The sequence below is a fragment of the Microchirus variegatus genome (genome assembly GCF_963457635.1).
Source record: "Microchirus variegatus genome assembly, chromosome: 18".
Lineage (NCBI taxonomy): Eukaryota > Metazoa > Chordata > Actinopteri > Pleuronectiformes > Soleidae > Microchirus > Microchirus variegatus.
In genome coordinates, this window is record NC_139819.1 from 4,026,627 (window position 1) to 4,052,336 (window position 25,710).

Genomic DNA, 25,710 nt, shown 5'->3' on the forward strand with positions numbered 1-25,710 from the left:
ACATCCAAATATAGACTATTGTCATTGCGTGGGCTGAGCAGTCCCAAATGAATAGGTGTTGGATCCATTGGAAGAATGGTGAGAGCACAGTGTGAAGTCGAACGGAGAGAGAGAGGTGGACACGGGGATCCGTTCTTTTCGTCTGTTTGTGCAGGATTTGTGCAGGATTGTGAAAGAATGAAAATAAGACGACAAATGCAGCCGAAGTACAACCAGGTGTAAGGAACGGTTGTTCTTCGTCCAACTGCAGTCCCCAGATCTCCTGAGCGTGTCAACATATGCCTCCGCGGAGACTTAAAAGAGAATGGAATCTTCCAGCCCGATATGCCACCAAAGCCCGAGCCAAAAATCATGTTTTTTGAGATCCTTTCAAATATGTGTTTTTAATTGATTGAGCTCTGGACTCCACTTGGAAAAAAAATCTGAACGGCTTCCAAAGGTGAAATCGCAGCCAAGCTGGCATCCGATGTGCTCAAGGTGCAAATAATTGAGGATTTTTACAGTGCATGGCAAGAAACTGCTGGTATTTGAAGGTTGGAAATAAATACAGAGTTGGGGATACATTTTTAAATCCGCTGGCCGTTTTTTTTCCGAGGCCCTGACCGATTCCTGATCAGAGTGTGTTGCAGGGAGCTAAGCTCATGGTTGAGATGGCCAAGAGTCTGTGTGACCCCAAACACTGACCTCCAATCTGCTGCAGTAGCTTTGCAGCTCTGCATTGATTCTGCGACCAGGCCTCTCTCTCACTCTCTCTCTCTCTCTCTCTCGCCGCCCTCTCACGATGTCTCATTATCCCTCTTACATCCTCTTCCTCGGAATTCCGTCCCTTGTGTTAAAATGAAATAGGCTTATAGGTGATCTCACAGAAGACACATCCACGACACATGTTAATACCAGGTCTGAGTGGAACCTAATCCCAGGCATCTCCAATGATCTCCTCCTGCTTTTATCAACACATCAGAGAGGGGAAAATTGAGGTCGAGAGGTAGTTTGCTTTGTCATACTTAACCTTGTGTTCTAAAAAGTTTCGGAAGGGCCCTTTTTCGTTTGTGTTTATCACCAGCGTTGCTCAAAATACACCCCTAATTTGTGGACTTTATCTCCATTAGCATGACAAATGAGTTCAAATTCTATTTGCTGCGTAACATAGTGAAGGTGCAAAGCTAATTAAGAACAGATCTAACTTGATCTAACATCTAACTTTAACAAACACAGACATGCTGCATACCCACAGAAAGGTCAGAAACTCAGCTAAAAGCTCATATAAATAATTCTTATGTTCACGAAACACAGTTAAAACGCCGGGGGATCAAACCCGCAGGAGCGAAAAAAAACGTTACAGCACACTCATTGAAAAGCGGCACCGGAGCGTCAGCGTGATTATGTAAACAAATAAAACACGGGTCGACTGGACAGGGGAGAACAAACAGATTCCAGCGGTACCATTTTTATCACTCTATGACCAAGATTCACAGATTCAGCCCCAAAATAAGAGCAAAACAACAACTGACTTTCAAAAAATACAAGCAGAAATGTTGTCTTACCTTTGCTGTTTATCAAAACAAGTTATTTCCACCGGAACAAAACCACTTCTAATGAAGAACTACACTTTCCAGTATGCTTTGGGGACAAATCCCGGTCTGATTGATCATTACAGAGGGACATTAGATCGTTCTGATTAGAGAAAGCGGATGTCCGCACAAATGCGTCACATGCATTTATGTCCCTTTGACTCGCTAGTGATTTACATGCATTTGGAGACCGGAATCTGATTCTACCGGTTTAGAGGTTTAAAACGAGCTGTCAATCACCCTAATTGACTAAGATAAGCCAGAGCTATGGCGCTGCGTAACTGAAGACGCTGCAGAGTCACAAAGTCGTTATTACGCACCGCACAGGAAGCATTGATTTAGAGCAAGTTATCATACTTTTATCATACTTTTTTTTTTTTCAAAACAAGTTCTTTCTAGACCAACAATGATATATAGATAAAATTAAATGGGTTTTTAATAATTTGTAACCTAGAAAATCCCAAATGGCACAGATGCTGCCAAATGCCAAAAGCCGAAAGCAAGAACGCCTGGACAGCTCTTTAATAAAACCTCTGTAATTTCACTCTGCTTCATTTCAGCAGCATCAGACCTTGCACAGCTCATGTCCACATGTTGTTACATGACCTCCATGTGTTTTTAAGCTCCTACTGCATTTTCTTAAAGGTGATATTTGCTTTAAAATGCAATATTTTTTTAGGCGAGAGAAAAAAATCCTTCAGTTATGCTCCATGTTCCATGTACATTTACTCTGACACAAAGGCATCTACAGTGAAACGTACACCTGTGGTGGAATCTCACAAGCGGTATCTGTAGTTTGATACCAAGATAATTCACATAGAGCTTGTAACTGCAGATATTTACTCTATTTAGTTTGGGCATGTCATTTTCGAGAACAAAAACCTGTGTCTCTAACAGAAAAAGGACATAAAGACAAGGCTCACATGCTCACAGTGTTGACTTCAGATGCCTCACAGTGGACTGTCACAGGGGCAGCGTTGTGTAAATGTGTGCGTTTCTATGTGTGGCCGCGTAATGGTTTCCGGTGTGTTGGCCGTGCAGGACCGGCGTGTGTCCGTACTGTACGAGTGCATGCACTCATCGAGCTGTTGACCTCAGCGGGGCGTTACAAAGCCACAGATAATAAGCTTTAACGTTCTATTTCATCAGGAGGAGCACAGCAGACACCTGAGGGCCTAAAGGTCAAAGAAAGCAACTCAGCCTGAAAACAGATTACACAGTGCAGGCAAGCAGGTAATTATCAAAGGCAACCATAAATCGGAGGAGAGGCAATAGTTTCCCTACTTTAGCAGCACAGTGGTTGGATTTAGTGTTTCGCGGTGGGGAGGAATTGGGTTGGGCTTCTTTTTTTTTTTTTTTAACCACCACGCTCAGCCTCAGAGGCTTGCTCAACCTCCGTGGAAACAGGATAAATGTGACACGACCAAAGAAGTACGAGTCGCCGCTCTCTGCATTGTTAGCGAGTCTGATTTGAATTTTTTTTTGTTGTCCCGCGTACAGAGACGAACGATATTGGGTTGTTATTCAAAATAGAGCACAAGCACCGGGAGGTGTGGTTTTTCCACACTCGTGTGTGTGTGTGACTATGATTTATATAGTGCAGCATATTATTCATTGTGCTGCACGAGATACGAGTTGATTGATCATCAGGAACCATCTTGGCTGTTCACCCACGTTCGTCTCTCCACCGCAGGGCTGGGCAGTATATCAGGATGTTTGTCTAATAACTGTGTATTTTCACAATATCTTTTTTTCACACTAATCAGCATAAATATGCACATTTATTTATTTGTAGCCAGCACCACAATACTGACACTTCTTATTTTCCCCGTCTAACAACAGCGTGAGTAGAGTTTTGATTCACTCAGCGACTGTCAACTCTTTTATTTCTCTCTGTATCGCTCACTCATGTTTAACCATAACTTTAATCTAACTACAATAGGAAGCTCCTCAGAAATGAGAATGAGGTTCTGCCTCATTAGGACCAGGTTTTGGTCTCCATGAGGACGACTGGTCCTTACAAAGTCAGTGTTTTGACCCATAAAAGGTCAGAAAGAGGTAATGAATACAAATATAAATACACGCATACATACACAAATGTGTTTCTATATCTGTGAGGACACGTCATAGACATAACCCTAGCCCCTTGACCCAATTATAACCCTAAAACCAGGTCTTAACCCTGAAAAGCCCTTTAAAGTTGAAAATGTCCCAACAAGGTCAAAAGTCCTCACAACATGAGTACAAACACACTGACGCAGATAGACAAACTTGTTTCTATATCTTAGTGTGGACCCACCATAGACATAACCATAACCCCTAGCCGCTTAACCCAATTATAACCCTAAAACCAGGTCTTAAAGCCCTTTAAAGTTGAAAATGTCCCCATAAGGTCAAAAGTCCTCACAACATGAGTACAAACACACACAGATACAGATACACAAAATTGTTTCTATATCTTAGTGAGGACACACCCTTGATATAACCATAACCCTAGCCCCTTAACCCAATTCTAACACTAAAACCAGGTCTTAAAGCCCTTAAAAGTTGAAAATGTCCCCATAAGGTCAAAAGTCCTCACAATGTGGGTACAAACACACACACAGATACACCAACTTGTTTCTATATCTTTGTGAGGACACATCATAGACATAACCCTAACCCTTTAACCCAAGTCTAACCCTAAAACCAGGTCTTAAAGCCCTTGAAAGTTGAAAATGTCCCCACAAGGTCAAAAGTCCTCACAATGAGTACAAACACACACACAGATACACACACTTGTTTCTATATCTTAGTGAGGACACAACATAGACATAACCCTAACCCTTTAACACAAGTCTAACCCTAAAACCAGGTCTTAAAGCCCTTGAAAGTTGAAAATGTCCCCACAAGGTCAAAAGTCCTAACAATATGAGTACAAACACACACACATACATATAGAGGTGGGACAAAATGAATCAAACTTAAGTTCACAGCTGCATTTCCAGAAATAAGGATAGTTTTTTCTTGTCTGTGCCAAAATATGCTGTTTGACCTTTGGCTGATGGAGTGTTTTTAAAGTGTGCATGTCAGACATTTTACTTGTGTGTGTTTTATGTCTTTCTGGTCGTCTATAATCGGAGCAGAGCTGTGTGATCGTTCACTCCCTTTAACGGGGCAGAGTTAGATGAGGCCCAAGAAGACAGTGATTTATTTTCAACCTGATCATAGACTGTAATGCATTCCCCCAAGCCCTCGGACCTAACCCACAAAAAGCACCTTTAAAGTTTTGAGGACCAGTCAAAATGTCCTCACAAAGTCAAAATATCCTCTGAAATATAGGTTTGAATCTAAATTTATCTACATGGCCCATTACACACATATATATATATATATATATATATATATATATATATATATATATATATATATATATACACACACATACAGGTTCGCTCTGCTATCTTTTTAGAGATGTGCTCTGACAAAAGCTTTATCCTTGACTTTACTCATAACCAGTTCATGACTAACCCTAACCTTATAGGTGCATTATGTAATAAATCTAAATCAACTGGCCATAAAATCCTCCTAATATGTCACAGAGACTCAGGAATAATGTTCATATAACAAACTGAACTCACCAACAACAACAGTACAGACAAAATATTTGCATTAAAAAAAATATTTTGCAGACTGCAAATCATGTTTATGTTTTGAAATCAAATTTTGGCATGTGGCGCCACCTACCGCCGTCTACCAGTCATTGCAGTCAGTAGAGTCTCAGCTGCCGAGCAACCACGGGTTGCCAGTTACGTCAGAAAAACAAAACCTAAAAGACCTCGGTATTTTTGAATTTGGATGTAGTAACTGTTTTTTGGCCACGTTCTTCAGCGTCATCAGGACCAGGTTTTTGGTCTCCATGAGGACCACTGGTCCTGACAAGGTCAGTGTTTATGCCGAAGATGGTCCTAAAGTGATGACAAATACTCCATAAACACACACACTCTTGTACAACAGTCTTTGCTTGTAAGTCTGACCTTATGCATCACAGTTAAATGCTTTCATCCTCACTCAAACCTAAACCTAGTTCAAACCCTAAAACCCTCTGCTACACACACCTACACACACACACACACACACACACTGACAACAGACACATCTGTACCACAGACTCTTTGAAGCATGTATCAGCCGACAATCGAAGATTAAATGATGACAAAGCTTATCATGTGTGACTGAAAGTTTGAGTAACAGCAGGTGAAAACAGCAAAAAAATATACCAAGAATTGTGTGGGGGTTTTTTTTTGGCCCATATTGCTTCGCTCTACCTGCCCAGACGCAACGTTTCTCTCTCTGTTTCACGGTGTCTGTCCAAAAAAAAAAAAAAAAAAACGCTTAAAGATCCAATCTTTGATTGTCACTAAATTGCACCCGCTGCCTAATCATCTGTTACACTGGGAAATGAAAAAGTAGCCCCCCAAAAACACATATAACCCTCTGATAAGTCTCACATCATGAGTCTTATTTTTAGCTTCCAAGGGTCTAACACTTGGTCGAACACCATTAGGCTCATAAATGGGGTTTTAAATGCTTGGAATTATTCAAATGTGTCCCATTTTTATGCTATTAGACTAATGAATGCGGGGGATATTGTCTCAAAGTGGTCAGACGGTGGTGGGGGGACCGCGTCCGGGGCCCGGACATGATTCTGGGAGTAAAAAGGTCTTGACAGCCGAACGGGGCTGTCGGCGCAGCCGCTGTGTTTCACCTGCTCTCAGCGGCGCTAACGCGAGGAAACATGTCACGGCTGGGTGGGTGTGAATTGAATCTGGCCGCTTGAATCCGATAGAGGCCCCACGCAGGCCAAAGTGATCCGCTAATGTTTTGTTCGGCTTAATTGAGCGTTGTCTCTTCGACTTAGCGTCACGTCTTCATCCCGCGTCTAATAGCCACAGCTTCCCTGAAACTCTAATTACTTTGCTGGCAAAGTTACAGCAAGAGGAATAAAAACTTTATGACACCACAGGAGCAGGGAAATTGCCATCAAACGCGAGAGAACTCTCTTCCAACTTCACGGATTCAATTTCCTCCTCTCGTTTATCATGAAGGGAAGAAGATGAAGCATCTTCAAAGGTGTTTTGGCACAAGTTCAGGTACACAGCGGCGAAAAGGCCTGGCTGCCAATCCAACCAACAACACTCACATGAATACACATAAGATGAACGCCTACAGCTCTAAAACTCTGTGTTTTACTTCACCTGCAGAGCAAGTCCTGGCGGCAGACCCTGCGCAGCTCCAGACAGTTGGGTTTCTCCTTCTCTTTGTAGGAGCAATCGGGCACGATGGTCTGCCGGCGGCGCTCGGCGCAGCCCTCGGTCTGGCAGGGGCAGAAGAGCAGGCGGTGGCTGAACTCGGCGGGCACGCGGTCCAGGAACATCCGCAGCACCTTGTGGCAGCGCTTCTTGCTGCAGGTCTCGCCCTTGTTGGGGTCCTCCTTGCTGCAGGTGGCGATGTAGGAGGAGCGCTGCTTCTTGCAGCTGTTGTTGAGGTTGCAGGCCTTGGCCGCGTCCAGACAGGGGTTGCAGTTTTTCTCGGCGTCGGGGCAGTGGAAGCCTTTTGGCGCAGCTGTGAGCATTCCTGAAAAAAGAGAAACAAAAAACAACTTAGTGACTTGTACATCGTTTCTCCCTGGTCAAAAAACTTGGGTTTAAACATGTTTTAGACCAGTGGGAATGTCTTTAATTGGCTTTCCCTCCCAGGCATGAATTCTGCTTAAAATGCAAACACGTATTTTTTTAGCTTTTGGTCCAAGTGGGAACACAAGACTCGGGTGAACATGCTAGTTTTCTTGTTGCTGATCAAATTGGGTGGAAATGCAAATTCTTGCATCTTAACTGGTCGGTGCATCTTCTGACCGTTAGCATAGCTGTTAGCCATGCATGTTTTTTTACCAAACCTTACTCCTTACAACTTGAAAAAGGTTCTTATTTTATCTTATTTAATTTGATTTCCATTTATTAGCACCTTATACATGTTTAATCACAATTGAAGCAACACAATGTAAAATTCTGACCTTCTAATAAGGTATTGATGGTATATTTTAGGGGTGGGGGAAAAAATCTATCTAATCTAATCATCCACGATTCATAAACTTCAAAAATCACACAAAACACCAGTTTGTGTTATTTGTGTACAGTTTATTTTTGTAACTTCTGGGAGAAAAGGGCAGCTAGCCTAAGCTTTTATTTATGCAAGTTATTTTTTTGTAAAGTAAGTAAGTTTTTATTTGTTTTGAATGAATAAATAGTAACTTTTGTCTTAAGTTTGCCTTTGTGTGATCACATTATCACATTATCTTATACAAACTGTATTGTTTTGATGCCATAATTTGCCTTAACACACTATGCATTGTATATATTTTTGAATCGAGAACCGTTTGAATCGAATCGGTGACCCTAAGAAGCAGATTCGAATCGTGAGCCATCCAAAGATTCACATCCCTAGTATCTTTTGGCATTTGTACTCTTGTAACAGACAATACCGATTTCCAACTGTAGGGGGACCCAGAGAGGAAATCCTACATTGTGATACTTTACGAGTGAATGAAGAAGTGAAGACAAAATAGGAATAAGAGTATAATTTCTTTCTGTTGATTTTTTTTAAATCACACATCCACAATCCAATGGCTAAAAGTCTTTCAATGTCACAATCTCTTGAAAACAAGACGCCATCTGTGGAAATATGCATTTCCGTGAAAGCACCGTTGCCATTCAAGCAATAACACAGTAACACCAGGTGGGCCAAAAGCTCTTCTCTGACTCAACATCACCAATCTTTCCCCGCAATTTGCAGCGGGCTCAGCTGCAGTATGTTCAACAAATAAAAACAATAATCCCTGCATCTCCGAGCCACCAGGGGGTTCATTGCAAATGTTAGACTTGAGCACTGAAGGACACTCTTCAATATCGTCTATACAGTAAAACCACTGGAGAGAGAGACGCCTGCAGCTCCAGGTAACATCGTGACGTCAATTCAATCCTAATGATATTAATTCCAATATTTCTTGTCATCTGAGTTTGTAATGAGGTGAATATATTCACATTTTTCTTTGACAACAAAAAATGCAAAGCTAAACCAAAGTCCTTGGGAAAATAGTGACGAGAAAGCACATCGATGCAAATGCTGGTCAGCAGGAAAACGACGGCACTGAAAAAAAAAAACTGGATCATCTGCTCAAAAACATGTGAAGCTCAAGGACTTGGCAAAACTCCACTTCCACACTTCAAGTACAAGATTAACTCCCCACACTCCTTTTCTGCGTAATTTCAAAATGAAACATTGCAATTTTGTGCAAAACTAATGGTGTGTTTGGGTGTTCTGATATACGGCGTAGTGGCAGTAAAAAAACAAAACAAAAAAATCACACTTTTCCTTGAGATATACCAATAATAAAGCAGTAACATGTTCACTTGAGGTGCCCCTCTCTTGTATTCAGGCTATATTAGTGAAGTTAACCTCCCCAACCTGTAGATAATGATATTTCAGAGGTCGCAGCCACATGGTGACACGCAGCGAGATTCATCTCTTATTCAACAGAACCAATCTCACACTATGTCTATCAGACAGCCTGAAACAAGAAGAGAACCATTTATTTCAAGGGGGAAAAAGGGGTCTGCTGGAGACGCTGCACTGTTTCTAAATGGTACATTGCCCCTTATCAATCTTTAAAAATGTGGATGCAGAGAGCACACCGCGTTGGGTTGGATTGGGGATAAAAACCCTCAAAATCAATGTTGTCAGTGTGTTTTCAGATGCGTCAGATAAAACAAAAGTCACTGCCACTGAAGAGAAGCTGGAGGAGAATATCAGGGATTCATCGCAGAGGAGAGAGTACACTAAGGCCCTGTCCCAATACCTCCCCTAACCCTACATTTTTCCCCTAACCCTACATTTTGCGCGTTCACGTGTAGGGAGGAGCAAGGGGAAATGTGATTTTGCCTTTATAATCAACTCTCAAAATGTAGTGAGCTCTGATGCAGGCTTAAAAAGAAGCGGAAGATGGAATTACCCATGATGCTTTGCAAAGTCAGCAAGCCGGCTGATATTTTTCTTCAAAGATGGCGGCCACATCTACCGAGGAACATTTTCGTCGTAATATTATTTTCGCAAATAAGCACGTTACTATGACAAATTGTGTTGGAATATGTTGGTTTGATATACATCCAAAGGAACGCTGAGCTTTGAACACTAATGTCAGAAAATAAGTGACCATTTATGAAAGCAGCTAGCTAACTAGCTAGCGAACGGCTACGCTCACTTGAACACGAATACCCCGGACTTGTCAGATTTCAATCACATTTGCGATATAGCGTTTATGAGGACGGAGAAAAACAAACAGCTGATCAACGCTGGCATTTCCCCAAATGAAAATAGTAGCACGCTCCACCGGTAGAATTGTCAACGTGTGACGTAGGTTAGCACGTTCGCTACGTTCACTACGCTAATTTGCATGTAGTGATGTCCCAATACCACAGGGGAATTTACGGTTGAGGGCACTCAAAACCAATCTAGCTCTACATGAGGCTTTGGTTTACACGTATCAAGGTTAACCGTTGGCAGTCTAACAAAACACGGTGTTAGCAAACATGTTCTGGGTTCAACAGATGTAGGTACATGCACAGACCTCCGGGGAGAAACTTTTACCCACTTTGTTTTTTTAATGTTTGGCGCAAATACATGACTCAAAAAAAACACACACACGCACATAATTGTTTTATCAAATTAAATGTGTCTTTCCTTGCACTCTCTGCGTGTCGAGTATAAACATTCCATTACAAATGTCTGCGAGCGTTTTTTGCATGCTCAGTCTCGTGAGGCGACGAAACCACCGACGGGAAAAAAATGTTGTGCTCGGATAATTTATCAAACCTCAAAGGTGGCATTGGAGACAATTAGACAAACCTGTCAAGTAGGAGCGGCTCACTTTATCTGTAATTACGACGAGGAATCAGAAGGAGAGCGGAGTGTTTTTTTTGGAGGGCTCGGCATGAAGAAGCCAACGCGGAGCCAACGGTTTTAATAAAGTGGGCCAAGCTTGGCTGAAGCGGACCAGTCGTGGGGTTAGTACAGTCCAGCTGGAGGGGAGAGGTTAGCAGGGCGGTTGTCCAGTGGTTCAGGCTACATAACATTGATGGATTGCAGCTCCTTAATCTCCCGTGGCCATCTGCGGACTCTAATGTGGGCCACTGGGGGGTCCGGGATGAAAAGAAAATAGGAGAAGGATGAGCTACTAAGATTTATCTGACCAAGAAGGGGCTGAAGTGTTTTTTCTTCCTCCTCCTCCTCCTTCGGTTTTTTTTTTTTTTTTTGAAGCTGCAGCGACGGATGGGTTTTTACTACTTGTGATTGGAGAGCCGAGATTGAATTTGGAGATGTCCTGGGGCGAGAACATAAGACACAAAGCCCACTTGATGGCTCTGACGTGCTTACACACAAACGGAATGATAAGCGAGGAAGAGCGTGAGCGACGGAAGCAAAGAAGTGGCGACGAGTGGAGGGAAATGTGTATTATTGTGTTATAATTGATTTTCCAAGTGCATTACAAAGAGGGTTTTTTTTTTTTTTACTACTATAATGTGAAGAGGATGGGGTTGATAAGCTAATGATATAAAGCTTTCAGAGGGCGAGGAGACGAGTTGATTCCTAGAGCTGATTGTGACAGATAAAGACGCAATAAAAGGACAATGACGGCGTCTTTGGACAGACACTAAACAGACGTGCAGGAGATCCACTTAATTCAGCAAATATGTGCAGCTCCTGCTCAGAATATTAATCCAGACCATCACGAGTACAATCTCTCAGCAATCCCTCAACCAACCTTGCTGCTTGAGCAAACGACGTATATTGACTGAATGAACGAAGAGATGGACGGGCGAGTGGGCGCATTACACCGATCATCGTCAACGAATGCAGGCGCATTTGGTATCCGAAATGAACCAAGACACGAATACGCGCAGATATTATGTATTTCACATGTGCGTTGCGGCGCCGCGTGACAATTAATCCGGGTAACGTAACGCATAAATCAACACCGGGCGCATCAGACTGTCCGGCGTTGTTTACTCGCGACTGCCTCGTGGGCGGAGAAGGAGTGTTCTCGTAACATTTGGTTGATGTTCCCAACAGTTGAGGCCGTTCGGCGATGCTGCCGCTTGACTGTAAATAGGCCCTTTAATAGGCCGCGCTACTCCGCGAGCATCGTAAATTAGACCCCCACTGATAGCGGCGTGGTGGAAATAACCATCCATTCTTCACACGTATGTGGCGGAGGAGGCGGGAAGGGAATCGAGGAGAAACAAATGAGAGGGTAAAAGCGTGAGATAGGAGACAGATGGAGCGAGCTACCTATAAGACCTGTGTTCTGGTGGAACGGATTGCAAAAAATAGAAAGGAATATTAAAAAGACAAAGAGAAAGGGTGGGGGGATGTGGTTACAACATTCACCGGATTCTGATGTTTTTTTTCCCCTAAGAGTAAGGGATCCTACTTCCCCCGTAATTGCTCTTCGTCAGCCTAATTTGAATTCTGCATTTCATATATCATCCCATACTCGGGGGACTTCGGAGCGCTGCAGAACGGAGTTCAGCTCAGGTTAGCGCGGGGTTCTTGGCTCCGGGTATGTTCTCAGTAATTAGGAAAGGTGCCAAAGTTTGGATTTAATGCGGCCCTCGGTGAATGTGCGAGAGCTTGTTAGGGAAGTCTTTAGTCTGGACCCCGAGGAGCATGTCAAGCATTTCCGTGTCAAAGGACTCATCAGTCATTAGCTCAGTACTCTGTGTCGCAGCACGGTTTCCAGAGGGGGGAAGCAGGCGAGGGTGTGTGTGTGTGTGTGTGTGCGGCAGCTCTGACATCATCTCCCCGACGCCTTCACCGAGCAGGAGATGTGTGGACGTCACCAGAGCGGTAAAGACCCGCAGAGTTCATAAAGTCCTCTGTACTCGAGAAGAAAGTGGATTTTTTTACCTCGGAGCTGAAAAAAAAAAAAAATTAAATAATAGAGAGAAAGTTAAATATTTGCGTGTGAGAATTCAGGTGGGAAGCAGGGTCCAAACTAATTTTTTCGTAAACAAACAAAAATACTCGAGTTGTTTTGTGAGCATCTGCCTCCAAGTTGAACTTTCTCCAGTGTAATTCAAAGCTTGCGTCTTGAATAGCTGCAGTTACGCACACAAGCTGTTTCGCTCTCCTGGTCGTCTTTGTGCGGCGTATAGAAAACTTACCAGCCGCTTTAAAATGTATGCAGGACACTTAATGGTGTCACCCGGTGTGGTCTTCTGCCGCTGTAGCCAGTCTGCTTCAAGGTTCCCACGTGTTGAGAGTACAGAGGCGCACTCCTGCATAGATTTTTTTTTTTTTTTTTAAGTTATTGTTGTGAGTTGCTGCTGTTTTTCTGTCCTTTTAAACCACTCTTCTTCTCAAGAATTGCCGCAGACTGGATATTTTCTATTACTAACTTTTGTCTGTAAGGCCCTGAATCGACTGAGGGCCTGTCTGTCTGAAATCTGCACGTCCAAAGACATGTAGAAAGGGGATTAGGTTAACTGGACACATGAAATTGACCATAGGTGTGACTGTAAGAGTGAACGCTTCTTCCTCTGTACGTTGGCCAATTGCAATGGACTGGCGACCTGTCCATGGTGAGCCTTGCCTTTCCCCCCTGTGTCTTCTTGGATTGGCTCTACAACGCCTCGCCACGAGCCTCATGTGGCGGATAAAGTGGTAGAAATTGGACGTCTATACGGTCTGGGTCTTAGAGACCAATTTATACTCCGTGCGTAAAGTGCTCTATGTAAGTTATGCAGAGCCTCAGCGTCGACGGACATGAGGCTGTCGGACAGGACAAGTGTCTGTCACTCCGTCATGGGACAACGGGGCGGCAAGGGCTGCGATTGGTCCTCAGGACAGGCCGAGCTAACGCTGCTCTGTGCCGGCGCACGAGGGTCCACAGAGGCGGAGCTGATCACCGCCGACAACGTCGCTGCCAAACTATAAATACGAAATATCTTAATACACAAACCACATGTTTAGACTCTAAATGGCTAATTTCTCGCCTCAAATTATCTTAAAACTGCGAAAAATATTTATTTCAGGTGAGAAACGGCCACTGTTTCAATGTTATTCCGCTGCAACAACAACAACAACAGTCTTTCTCTTTCGGACGCCATTGCTCACTGTAGCCAGAAGCACAACAACCTTGCATAGCGACCCCTACTGTGCGGGGCGGGAAATTGCAGTGCGTATCCAGCACCACGACGTCTCTGTGGTTACGCAGTCGGAGAAGTATAATGTGGCCTTTAGAGACCGACCTCGCATGTCTGCAAAGGTTGCTCTGCAGGGGTTTCTTTGGGTCTGCGTGATGTAATTTTCGCTATTAGCCTATTTCCGTCCGGTGACTGTGTGGACGCTACGTGGACAAAAACAAGCACACCTCCAGTTTGAGGCCACGTGCTCCCTTTAGCACAACACTTCCTTGTCCAGTTGGTATTGCACTCCCTTTTTGGTCAAAAGAGACAACAAAGAAGCTACAACCAAGGAAACTATGCAAGGTAGTTAGCTGGTACCCACACCCGTACAACCCAGCACTCAAGAAAGCACTCTGGATTAATTTTTTTTTTTAAGAAACACAGCCCCGAATTAGCATGCGGAAATGCAGAGCGTTTAAAGTGTGGTCCAGTTCTAAACCCTAGAGACAGTTAAGTTATGAGTGTAAATCCCAGTAGATCAGCAGTTTCTGAAACATCTGGCACCGGCATCCAAATCACCTTTCCTCCTTATTCAGATGCACAGGTGAACCAGAACAATGTTGTGTCAATAATCTGCTTTTTACCAGCTTGTGAGTACGTAAACAAATAAGCGTATACCGATTTAAAAAAACAAACGAGAACAATCTCCTGTGAATTTATTCACCGTTGTTTAATTCAAACTTGTTAGAAAAGTGCTGACTACAAAATAGGGAGGCTGTTAAGTGAGCTGTAAACAACAACGTTCACATTTGCTGCTGACCCACAACAAAGACAATCTTAGTCTGGGCCACTGGTAAACTGATGAGGAAAAATCCACACAGAATAATGAAGCATATAAACAAAGTAATATAATTACACACAGAGGTACAACCACGAGCTTACAAAACGCCAATCTTGTACAAACAAACACAGATACAGTCCGACTCCAGGCCAAAAACAAATACTATGGTGTTTGAGTAAATAATGGTAATTATTATGAAGACAACTAGAAAATGTCAAAGTGTTCAGCAGCATGCTGAGCACGGCTGTTGCACTGGTCCTTTTTTTCTTTTTCTCCCCCCCCCAGCAGAGGATGGAGCTTTCTGGATTTAATTGGATGTTGGGCACAATGAGCTGAGAGGTGAGAGGCTTAGTGCAGAGAGTTAGAAGGTCTAAGCAAGGAATTTTAAACCTAATTCCAGGAGGGACCTGCAGGACACAGGATTCCGCGCTGCCCTCTGCTCTGTAATAAGTTAATTAGCTCAGCTCTGGGTCGAGAGCACAGAATACATTTCACATATTAACAATCACAATCAATGATATCTCAACATGCTGCGCAAAAATACGGCAATCGTTTGACTTCGATAAGGGTTTTTTTTTTCGGCGGGCAGAGCGGAGGAAGACGTGGCGTTGTTATTGATTTCAGTGGACGGTTATTGACTCGCTCGGCCTCTCTGTCCTGAAAGCGGTATAATAACGGCTGTGCATTGGAACTCCAGTGCAACGAACACAACGAGAGCCCTTTCTACAACATTTTTCTCACTTTTCTCACATATTTGTCCAAATTTCTCCACACTCCCACCCACAACCTATGATCTGTTGACACCAACCTCCTCATCCTCCTTCCCGACTCCAAACATCAAATCTGGGAGGACAGAAATCCTCCCCCCCCAAAACAACTAAGACATTCTTGCTCACTGTCCTCCCTTAAAACCACCTTTATAAACATGTACTGAACTTTCTACATGGGGGGGCCCACTTTTGAAAACAGGCAAAAACTATCATGACCCAAGAGCAAATAATATCATAGTAATAATACCAAGTAATCATATTGTTTAAAATCGGATTGAATTTGTGAAATTTTGGAACTGTGTCACTGTTTTAAGTTTGCTTGGCTCGTTTTTAAAAACAAAAACAAAAGACACCCAGGATGTCCATATAAGGAGTTGTGTATTATTCCCACAGATCCGTGCCACGCGAGCACCAAGGTATAAACAAGTCAACTGAAACGCAACTATGGGTCATTTTCGGTCAACCCTTGAATACGACCCATAAGTGTTAGTGAGGTTAGGGTTGTGGCTACAAAAGACAGGGCTAGGCGGTTAGCTAGTAAAAGGGTTTGCATGTGGCGTGGTACCGTGTGTAAACGTCTAACATGGGAGTCAAAACCTGTGTCGATCACACCAAAAGTACCATGCTTTAATCAAGAAGCTACTGGACAGGTCGCCAGTCCATTGCATCGAAGCTACTTGACCCACGACGACTACACCCAAGATACCAGAGTTCTGTTATTTATACTACCACTAGAGGGTGCCGTCATTCATCAACTGTTCATTTTGAATTGGTAAACGGACAGAAGACGTGTGTGTTTGCATCGGTTTGGAAATTACAGAGGAATTAGCATTGCTGCCAACAATAATAATATTAATAAAACTAGTACAATTTGACACGCTTTTCATCTTCCTAGGATAAACGGCCTCAGACCAGCAAGCTCAGTTAGGAAACTTGCGAAATGCCAAGAAATACGCCCAAATCCAAGATGGCGGACTTCCTGTTGAGTTGAGGTCATGGTGTCAAGAGGATTTTTTTGTTCGCCTCGGGCCGCGCAATATACCCATCAACTAAATTTCGGCCCGCTCCATAGGGGCCTGACCTGTGGGGACACTACCGAGCCATTTTGGACCAAGTCCATTATTTCATCAAATTTTTTCACCAGTTCTGATGTGCGTGGAAATTTTCACGCACGTTTAGGGGGTCAAATTCAAGTTTCCCGCGGAGAATAATAATAATAGTAATCAGCAATTTCAATAGGTTCCTCACCACCTTTGTGTGCGAGGTACCTAAAAAAACAATTTGTCTGGTCACGTCACCATTAATGATGGTTAGAGCTGAAAATAACCCACATGCATCACAGAATCATTTTACCTGGGAGCGAACGCAGCATAAACTTGTTAAAACAAGTAAAGAGTCACACATTTCTTTTGACCAGTGAGAATGTGATATAACAAAGTGGGAGAGTGTTTGTTTCAGTGACTTTTTGGTAAATGATGGCTCAATAATCTCAATACCTCGGAGGCCACTGATCCAACCCAAATTATCATTCACAGGCAAATTATTAATTAGTCGACAACAGCAAGCGTTTAGCACATTAACACAAAACTGCAGCGTCCTCTGCGCTGCAGACAAACCAGTGCCACAGCGAGCAGCGCGGGTGATTAATTTTCTAAGGCGACAAAACTTAGCGGAGCACGGAGCTTTTGCCTTGCGACTGGAAGAAGGTGTGCGACTGTAAACAAGACAAATGTGTCTCTGCATGGCGAGCCCATGCTTCATCACTTCATCTGATTTGGTTATATTCCCACTAGTGTTCGGTCCAATTTGATTTAACCGCCAGAAACTATGCATTAATATTGCTTATTGTGCTCGGGTTTATAACGGCAGCTGAAACAGGTAGAGAGACCTGATTCTCGACGGATTTCCCTCTGGGGGAAAGAACGACTCAGCGATGTTCGGTATCGTTTGATGATTACGTTTCTCCACGCTTACAACTAACGCGTCTTCTCTCACAAGCCTAAAGATATCACACAAATGAGTACGCGGGATTGTGTTCGTTTTCATCCCGGGAAAAGTTGTCATGAACATATATAAAGTGGTAAATGATAGAACTCGTTAGCAGGAAGGGGGAAATAAAAGAGTAATTTGTACTTTTCTCAGTGTTTTTATATCTCTATATATGTATGTAGATAGATATATGCTTATAGGGTCAAAAATAGTAAACACAGAGAGGACAAAAAATAGACAAAACCAGCTAAAATCGAAGAAAGATATAGCTAGCTAGCTAGCTAGCTTACTGGTTAGACAGGTAATAGAAAAGCTGCCTAGCAAGTTAGCAAAATAGACAGACAGACAACAATTGTTTTAGCCAACTTAAGCTAACTTTATACTATCTTTAAGCTAATGATAGATAGATAGATAGATAGATAGATAGATAGATAGATAGATAGATAGATAGATAGATAGATAGATAGATAGATAGATAGATAGATAGATAGATAGAATGGTGGTGTAAAAATATGGACTTACTGTAGGGGGAGCTTTGTAGAGTTAAAAGGCGAAAAAAGCGACCAGACGTGCAAAGTTTCACCCAGGATCTCCATGCCTTCTTTCTCTGTGTGTGTGTGTGTGTGTGTGTGTGTGTGTGTGTGTGTGTGTGTGTGTGTGTGTGTGTGTGTGTGTGTGTGTGTGTGTGTGTGTGTGTGTGTTTCTTTCACAGCAGGAGCTGATTTCGCTGATTACCTGGACTCACCTGCGTCTCATCAAGTCATCAGATCCCAGATCTGCTGCTTGACAGACTTTCATTTTGTTTAATATATTAATTAACACTGATCTAATATCTGTTTGAGTATAAACTGATTGATTGTGCTCTTATTTTCTTAATTTTGGTTATAAGTCATTCAGGGTAATGGGCGGCATTACTTTTAGATTTTTTTTTTTTTTTCCTGGATTCATTTTTGTTTAACTTAAAGGCACAGTGTGTAGAAATTTAGCATAATAACTGTGAAGTCGCATGTCACGGCTGAATATCCTTCCATTCCAAGAGTGTTGAAGAACCTACATGTATGTAGCCTTCATGTAGCATCAAAACTCAAAACATGTTTTGTTTAGTTTAGTTTGTCCATTGTGGGCTACCATTAAAAAAAGAAAAACGATGGTGGTCTAAAATGGCTGCCTCTATAGAGCTGACCATAATGCAGGAATTCATTGGCCCCAAAAATCATTTGTTCATAGAAAGTTAGAATTGTTTTGTGTGTGAAAATGATTGGTTTTACCAATCATATCTTAATCAGTGTCTTTTTTTTGACAATATTGTGACGAGTATAAACCAGTTTTTTGTTTTGTTTCAACAGAGGTTCCATTTTCTGTCACATAACCTGTTTCCTGTCTATGTTCCCATTAAATTTTGGTCATGAAATTTGAAATTTGGTGAGCGTATGCGGGATCACACGCTCTACCGTCATACTGAGTTTCATCTGGAATCGTATTCAGATTATGGATTTGTTTAAATTTAACTCGGTAAAGTCCCATTTAAAAAAGTTCAGATGTGTTTACCTCAGCGAGATCTTCACAGATCAGGATGGATTTAGTCATGTTTATGTAAAGCGGTGATAGCTCCTGTATAAGCAGGTAAAAGTGTGAGACATTATCCTTTAAGCCTCGTCGAAGTTCTGTGCTCTCGTTTTTGTTTTTGTTTTGTGAACGGTATTTCCACTCAGTGGTAACCAGAGGTCACTTCTCCCTGCTGTCAGCTGTCAGCTGTCAGTGTTCACACACTCTGTTCTCCGTCCAACTATCATCTCCCAACATCTGTCACATGATGTATGTCCTGACAAGGACCCTCTGCCCTGATGTGACACAGGTGTCGCCGCTGTTCGCCCGGCTGCTGTCATTTGCTGTTTCACTGTCAGCGGTCTGTGTTTTTCAACACCAGAACCAACAATAACCTATAAGAAAACCCCACTGCTATATATTCGTAGAGCAGAACTGAGAGTAAAAATCTGAGCAGATAAGATCAGTTGTTTCTCACCTTCGTGGGAATAAGAAGTGCTTTTTTTTGTGAATGTCTGTGTAATGTAAACTGGGGCTGAACAACGTATTGTAGTGCAATTTAAAAACAGGGGGAATCACAAAGGCTGCAGTCGTGATGAAGCGTTTTCCTGAAGCTAATAATTGTTTCAAGATCTCTTGCGTCCTAATATTGGTGTTAATGGTGCATTATATTATGATCAGCTGATGTTAGTGGTTTCTAAATCACAGCTGAAGCTCAGAGGAGATCGGGCTAGTTATGAAGTTGTGGAATAGTCTATCATTAGACATTAGGCAGTTCCCCTTCACCGTCCAATTTTAAATCTTGTTTAAAGACTCCACTGTTTTCCTTTGCATTCAAGATAGTTATTGCTGATGCATGTGTTTTATGTCTTTAATTTATTTATTTGCTTCTTTTTACCCCATTTATGCATTTAATTACTACTAAAACACACGTATAAACATATTTGACATATTTTCACATTTCTGTTGGCCTGATATAAATAATTGTATTAGTTATTTTTCTGAATTGTGATCACATACTGTATATACAAAAATGGTCATAGGGCCAATTCCTATCTTAACCCTCAAGCTCAACTCTTAATATTAACTGGCCCTCAAAGCCAAGTGTTGAGGGTCATTTTGTCACTTAGAAATGGGACACCCCTTAAATGCAGATACGTCATCAGACTGTAGGGGGCAGAATAACGCGAAAGCTGCGTCCAGTCTGTCAACTCTAAAAAAGAAGAAGAAGAAGAACACATTTACGTCAGGATTATTTATTTATTATTATTTATTAGGTTGTCAGTTAGTCATAAGATGATAAACGATCGCGTGTCTGCACCGACCGGCTATTGACAAAAGAGTGTAAAATAAAAATAAATGTTACGCAACGTCAGTAATCCATAATATGGGCCTAAAATCATTTTTATATCTCTATTAACAAAGAAAACACTTAATTTGTAGCGTACTCGTTTCGCTGATTTCCGCGCCATCTTTGTTATGTGAAAACACAATGCAATGCATTCTGGGTAGCCCTTGCTCCCAAGGGTGGTCTCGGAAAATCTCAATATTGAGGACGATACAGCCCTTAAACTCGCCCCTCAACTTAATTTTTCTGAGAACCGGGACAGATTGAGGGTTAAGCAAGGAATTGGAATTCACCCATAGTCTCATATTATATACAGATATATATTGAAGTGCGGATGTGTGTGATTCCGTTTTTTGCAACCAGACGCCTATCAGATGATACTGGTATCCACTCATATGTGCTTTATCGTGTATTTTGCTCTAAAGGGAAACATCAAAAATGACAAAATGAACATGACGTGAGAAGGAGAAGCTCATTTTACCATTGACTTCACTTTCTTTGCGACTTCCTACGCTTCAATTTTCAAACCAGGGCGACTACGTCCAGTTCCACACCGCAGAGTAGTGACTCAACCAAAGGGACTTTCCATGTGGAGTTTGCAGGTTCTCCCCCGTGTGTGTGTGTGTGTGTGTGTGTGTTCTTGTACTTGCGGCATACTGAGGACCAGTGAGGGTTTTTAACCAACAAAATGAGGTCATTTTTACGGAGTGAGGACATTTTGGCTGGTCCTCACTTTGTTTTCATTGAAATCACTTCCTTAAGTTGCTATAACATGCTATACTAACTTTGTCAAGAAAAAAAAATATATATTTTTGGATGACATAGTATAGTATGACTTTTTTGTCAAATTTTGGACCAAATTTTTTTTTTCAAATTTGTTTTCAAATTTTGGACGACATATTATAGTATGACGTTTTTGTCAAATTCTGGACAAAAAATTGTGGGTCAATTTTTTTTTTCAAATTTTGGAACAAATTTTTTTTCTTTAAATTTTGGACCAAATTTTTTTTCCAAATTTTGGACCAAATTTTTTTTTTTAAATTTTGGACCAAATTTTTTTTTTTTAATTTCGGACCAATTTTTTTTTTTTTCAAATTTGTTTTCAAATGTTGGACAACATATTATAGTATGATGTTTTTGTCAAATTTTGGACCAAAAACTTTGGGTCAATTTTTTTTTTCAAATTCTGGATGACATATAGTATGACGTTTTTGTCAAATTTTGGGTCAATTTTTTTTTTTCAAATTTCTTTTTGAAATTTTGGACCAAAAATTTTGCGTCCAATTTTTTTTCAAATTTTGGACATAGTATAGTATGACGTTTTTGTAAAATTTTGGACCGAAAATGAAAAAGAAAAAATGGTACTGCAACCAGTAGTTCTTTGTAGATGTCATTCATGAAGTAGATATTTGTAATTGAGTGAGTGTGATCCCCGCCCCGTAGATCAGTGGTTCTCAAAGGTTTTATAGCACTTGAGAAAATATTGAGCACTTGAAGTAACACCAACGTTAAAAACCCTAACCCTAACCCAGACTACGACAACTACAGAGGCAGATTTATTCCGAAAAAATATAATTTAATCTCTCTATATCCTCCTCCTTCTCACTTATACTATTTATGACTTTTCTAAAGCGCCACCAGAGGGCGCTCGCGTACCACTGGTGGCACATGTACCACCGTTTGAGAACCATGGGGTTAGATAACGAGTATAAGTGAGAGCTACATCAATTTTTGGCATACATCTGTGCAGGAGGTTCTGGCTTCACACCATTGTCACAACCTTGAGCTTTACACCGACACTGTGGTTTTACATCTTTATAAGATGTTCACAACACATTTGTGCCAATTGCAAATAGATTCATCACCTGCCATGTCAAAAAAAAAGAAGCATGATGCTCCAACTGTCTAACAAATATTCTGCTCCCATAAATCAAAATCAGAATCAGAAATATTCTTATTAAGCCCTGGGGGGGAAACAGCTTAAATGAAAGAAGTAGAAGTAAACATCACGCAACCTGAGTCAAAAATGCTGTTGCTGTCACTGAGTCTCTGCTAAGTTAAGGTTCAGATGTTGTGTCAAATTTCATGTTTTTGTTTTTCCCTGATGTGTGATTATTGAACCGTGTCAAACACATGTACGATGCTCAGCGTCAGTGTATCGCGTGTCGCCTTCACCTGAGTCGGGTTTTTTTTCCCCAACTGTCAAAGTCAATGGTTCAGTTCCCAGCGCCGCTACCTCTACATGTCTGGGCAACGCACTTAACCCCAAGTTGCTCCTGTGTGTGTCGGCAAGCGTGTGAATGGGTTTGACAGACGTGTGATAGAAAAAGTGCTGCAAGACGGTTGTGCTGCGTAACGTTTGAGTGAATGAAGGCAAATTCTGTGCAGTGTAAAGCAGCACTGAAAGGTCATCAAGACTCGATCTACAGTGGGCCGGACCAGTAAAATAATAGCATAATAACGTATTGACAAGAAGCCCTAGAAGTATTTTTTTTCGCAAAACATCTTTAGAAAAATAAATGGTATACTACATAGTATGTGCGGACCCACGCGGACAGCATTCAGATGAATTTGCGCTCCCCAACAGAAGAAGTAGTTGCCGAGGATAGTCACCCGAGCCTCGACCTGGTAACCCTCCAACCAGCTGACACCCCCACTCACCTGCCCCGACGGATGCCCAATCTGATGCCAAATTTGACACCCAATTTGACGGCCAATGCGACACCCAATTTTACGCCTAATACAACACCAAATTTGATACCCAATACAACGCCCAATTCTATGCCCAATCCGACACCCAATTTGACACCCAATGCAACACCCGATTTGACACCCAATGCGACACCCAATTTGACACTCAATTGGCGCACAATTCTATGGCCAATCCGACACCCAATTTGACTCCCAATGCAACACCCAATTGGCGCCCAATTCTATGCCCAATTTGACTCCCAATGCAACACCCAATTGGCGTCCAATTCTATGCCCAATCTGACACCCAATTTGACCCCCGATTTGATGCCCAATTTGATGCCGAATCCAACACCCAATTCAACACTCAATGCAACTCCCAATGCAATACCCAATTCCCCACCCAATTTGACGCCCAATGCGACACTCAATTGGCCCGCAATTCCACACCCAATGCGACACCCAATTTGATGCCCAATTTGACTCCCAATGCAACACCCAATTGGCTCCCAATTCTATGCCCAATTCGACACGCAATGCAACTCCCAATGCAACACCAAATTGGTGCCCAATTCTATGCCCAATCCGACACCCAATTCCACACCCAATTTGACGCCCAATGTGACACCGACAAGCGACAAGGCACAAAACAATCATAAATTATGCAGGCCAGATTGGACCCTCTGGTGTGCCAATTCTGGCCTGCGGGGCCCTATGTTTGACGCCCCTGATCAACATTAAATACGGACCATTTAAGAATTTCCGAGGAAGGATGATGGAAGTGTCTCTCCTGCAGGTTCCCGTGATGTTCTACAGCATCATCGTATTATAATTAATATCTTCCGCAACCTGTGGTGTCATCCGTCTTCAAAATGTGCAGCACATGTTTTTTTTTTTTAATGTAACGTCCTCACGCTGGTTTTTTTGCAAATGACACGGTGGAATGTGCTGCTGTCGTGACTTTTAACAGGTCGTTCATCCTGTAACGACACATTGTTCAACAGCGAGAGGTGGAAGCACAGAAGAGGAGGAGGAGGAGGAGGAGGAGGAGGAGCCAGTAGTTCCTGCACTGCATTCACACAGACAGCATATAGAAAAAAAAGAGCCCAGTGTTTAAAGTGGTCACTTCACAAGCAGGTGATGAAACTCTGCTGATGCAGGTGCACAGAGTCAGAGTCAGAATTTATCCCCGTGTGTCCAAACTTCCTTCTTCTTCTTCTTCTTTTTTTTTTTTTTACTGTCGTCAGTGTTGCAGGAGAAAAGAGGACGGAGAGAAGAAATACTTTTGCCCTTCTTTAAGACAAAAAAACCCCATGGGTGTTAAACTTTTGTCTTTCTCCGTGTGTGTGTGCGTGTGTGCGTGCATGCAAATGCTCACTCTGAAGATAAGCCAACACTGAGGGGGCTAAAATAAAACTACCCATTAGGAGAGAGGAGTCCTGTGTGATATAGTTTTGCAGGTGTCACTTGGGAGAACGCGGATACAGACTCCATATGCTCCGTTTCATTTACACTTCCGAGTGCGAGAGTGTGTTTTTCGTCGAACGGCGAGTTCTTCTTTTTTCTATCACGTAACTTTTGTCCCTTATCTTACTCGATACGACGAAAAAAAACAAAACTTTTTAAAACAGAGATTATTTTTCAATTTCCTACCTTTGCTCCAGGAGAATATACATCCCCCCCCTGTGCCCTCGTCAGCCGGCCAGATATCACTATATTCCCTGTGCAGTTCAAGCATTTAAAGACACGATAATGAATATTTTATATGGTTTGGAAAATGAAGTGAGAAGCATCTTCATAAAACAAGTGTGTAATTACGTTTCTTTTCTCAGCGCCACAATCAATTACGCCGTTCCTCAGAAATGATAAATAATGAGGAAACCTTGCGGCTAAACAATTTTTCTGAGAGCAAATCCAATATTTCACCTTGGAGAGAATAGAGGTGGCAAAATGGATGCAGTAATGAGTCCCCTGTTATATCTTAACATGTACCGCACGCTGTCTTTTATAAGAGCGCTTGTTCTCGTACAGAGGTAATAAACATCAGCAGCTGTGGTTTTTATTCTCTTCTGACTGTTGAACGTCAAAAAAACAAGACACCGGGAACCAAAAAACGCCAACGAAACGACCGCATTTGTAAAGATTTAAGATCCACGTCAGGCGAGCGAATTCAAATAGACTTCTCATACAGGAATATATCCTGTGCAGATTAAGATTCTCATTCATCTAGGTCATAGTTCTGCAAAAGTCAGTGAATCAGTAGCAGCTGGTCTGTTGGTTTTTGTTTTCAGCTTCATCCAAAAGGGCTTTTTTATGGTGAAACCAAGGGATTTTACGTGGGAATTAAAGGGTAATTAAAACCTCGTCTTGTGAGGTTTGGTCTGGCTGTGAAATCTGACTGAAAAAATGTTCGTCAATGACCCTTTTCACATTAGACGTTAAGTAAATAAAAATAAAGCTGATATATGACAACAACTACAGCAAAATCTCCTGACACTTTCGTCAATCAATTAAAACTAGACGGGACAGACTGGGAAAAGAACCAATCAGAAGAGAAGAATAGGTTGAATTCCAATTCCTTGCTTAACCCTTAAAGTGCTGTCACCGATTCTCAGAAAAATTAAGTTGAGGGGCGAGTTTAAGGGCTGTATCGCCCTCAATATTGAGATTTTCTGAGCCCACCCTAGCAAGGGCTACGTGTTTTGACAGAACAAAGATGGCGCCGAAAGCAGCG

At 42.1% G+C, this 25,710-nt stretch overlaps 1 protein-coding gene across 1 annotated transcript in view; it reads right to left on the reverse strand.

Moving 5' to 3' along the window:
• LOC310939898 (GDNF family receptor alpha-2-like) overlaps window positions 1-25,710 on the reverse strand; it is a gene marked incomplete at its 5' end in the record, with an annotated part of 107,759 nt that overhangs the window by 48,380 nt on the left and 33,669 nt on the right. Inside the window, one exon of the mRNA XM_083904755.1 lies at window positions 6,809-7,187. Coding sequence (XP_083760881.1) covers window positions 6,809-7,187 — 379 coding nt within the window. The remainder of the gene's footprint in view (window positions 1-6,808; window positions 7,188-25,710) is intronic.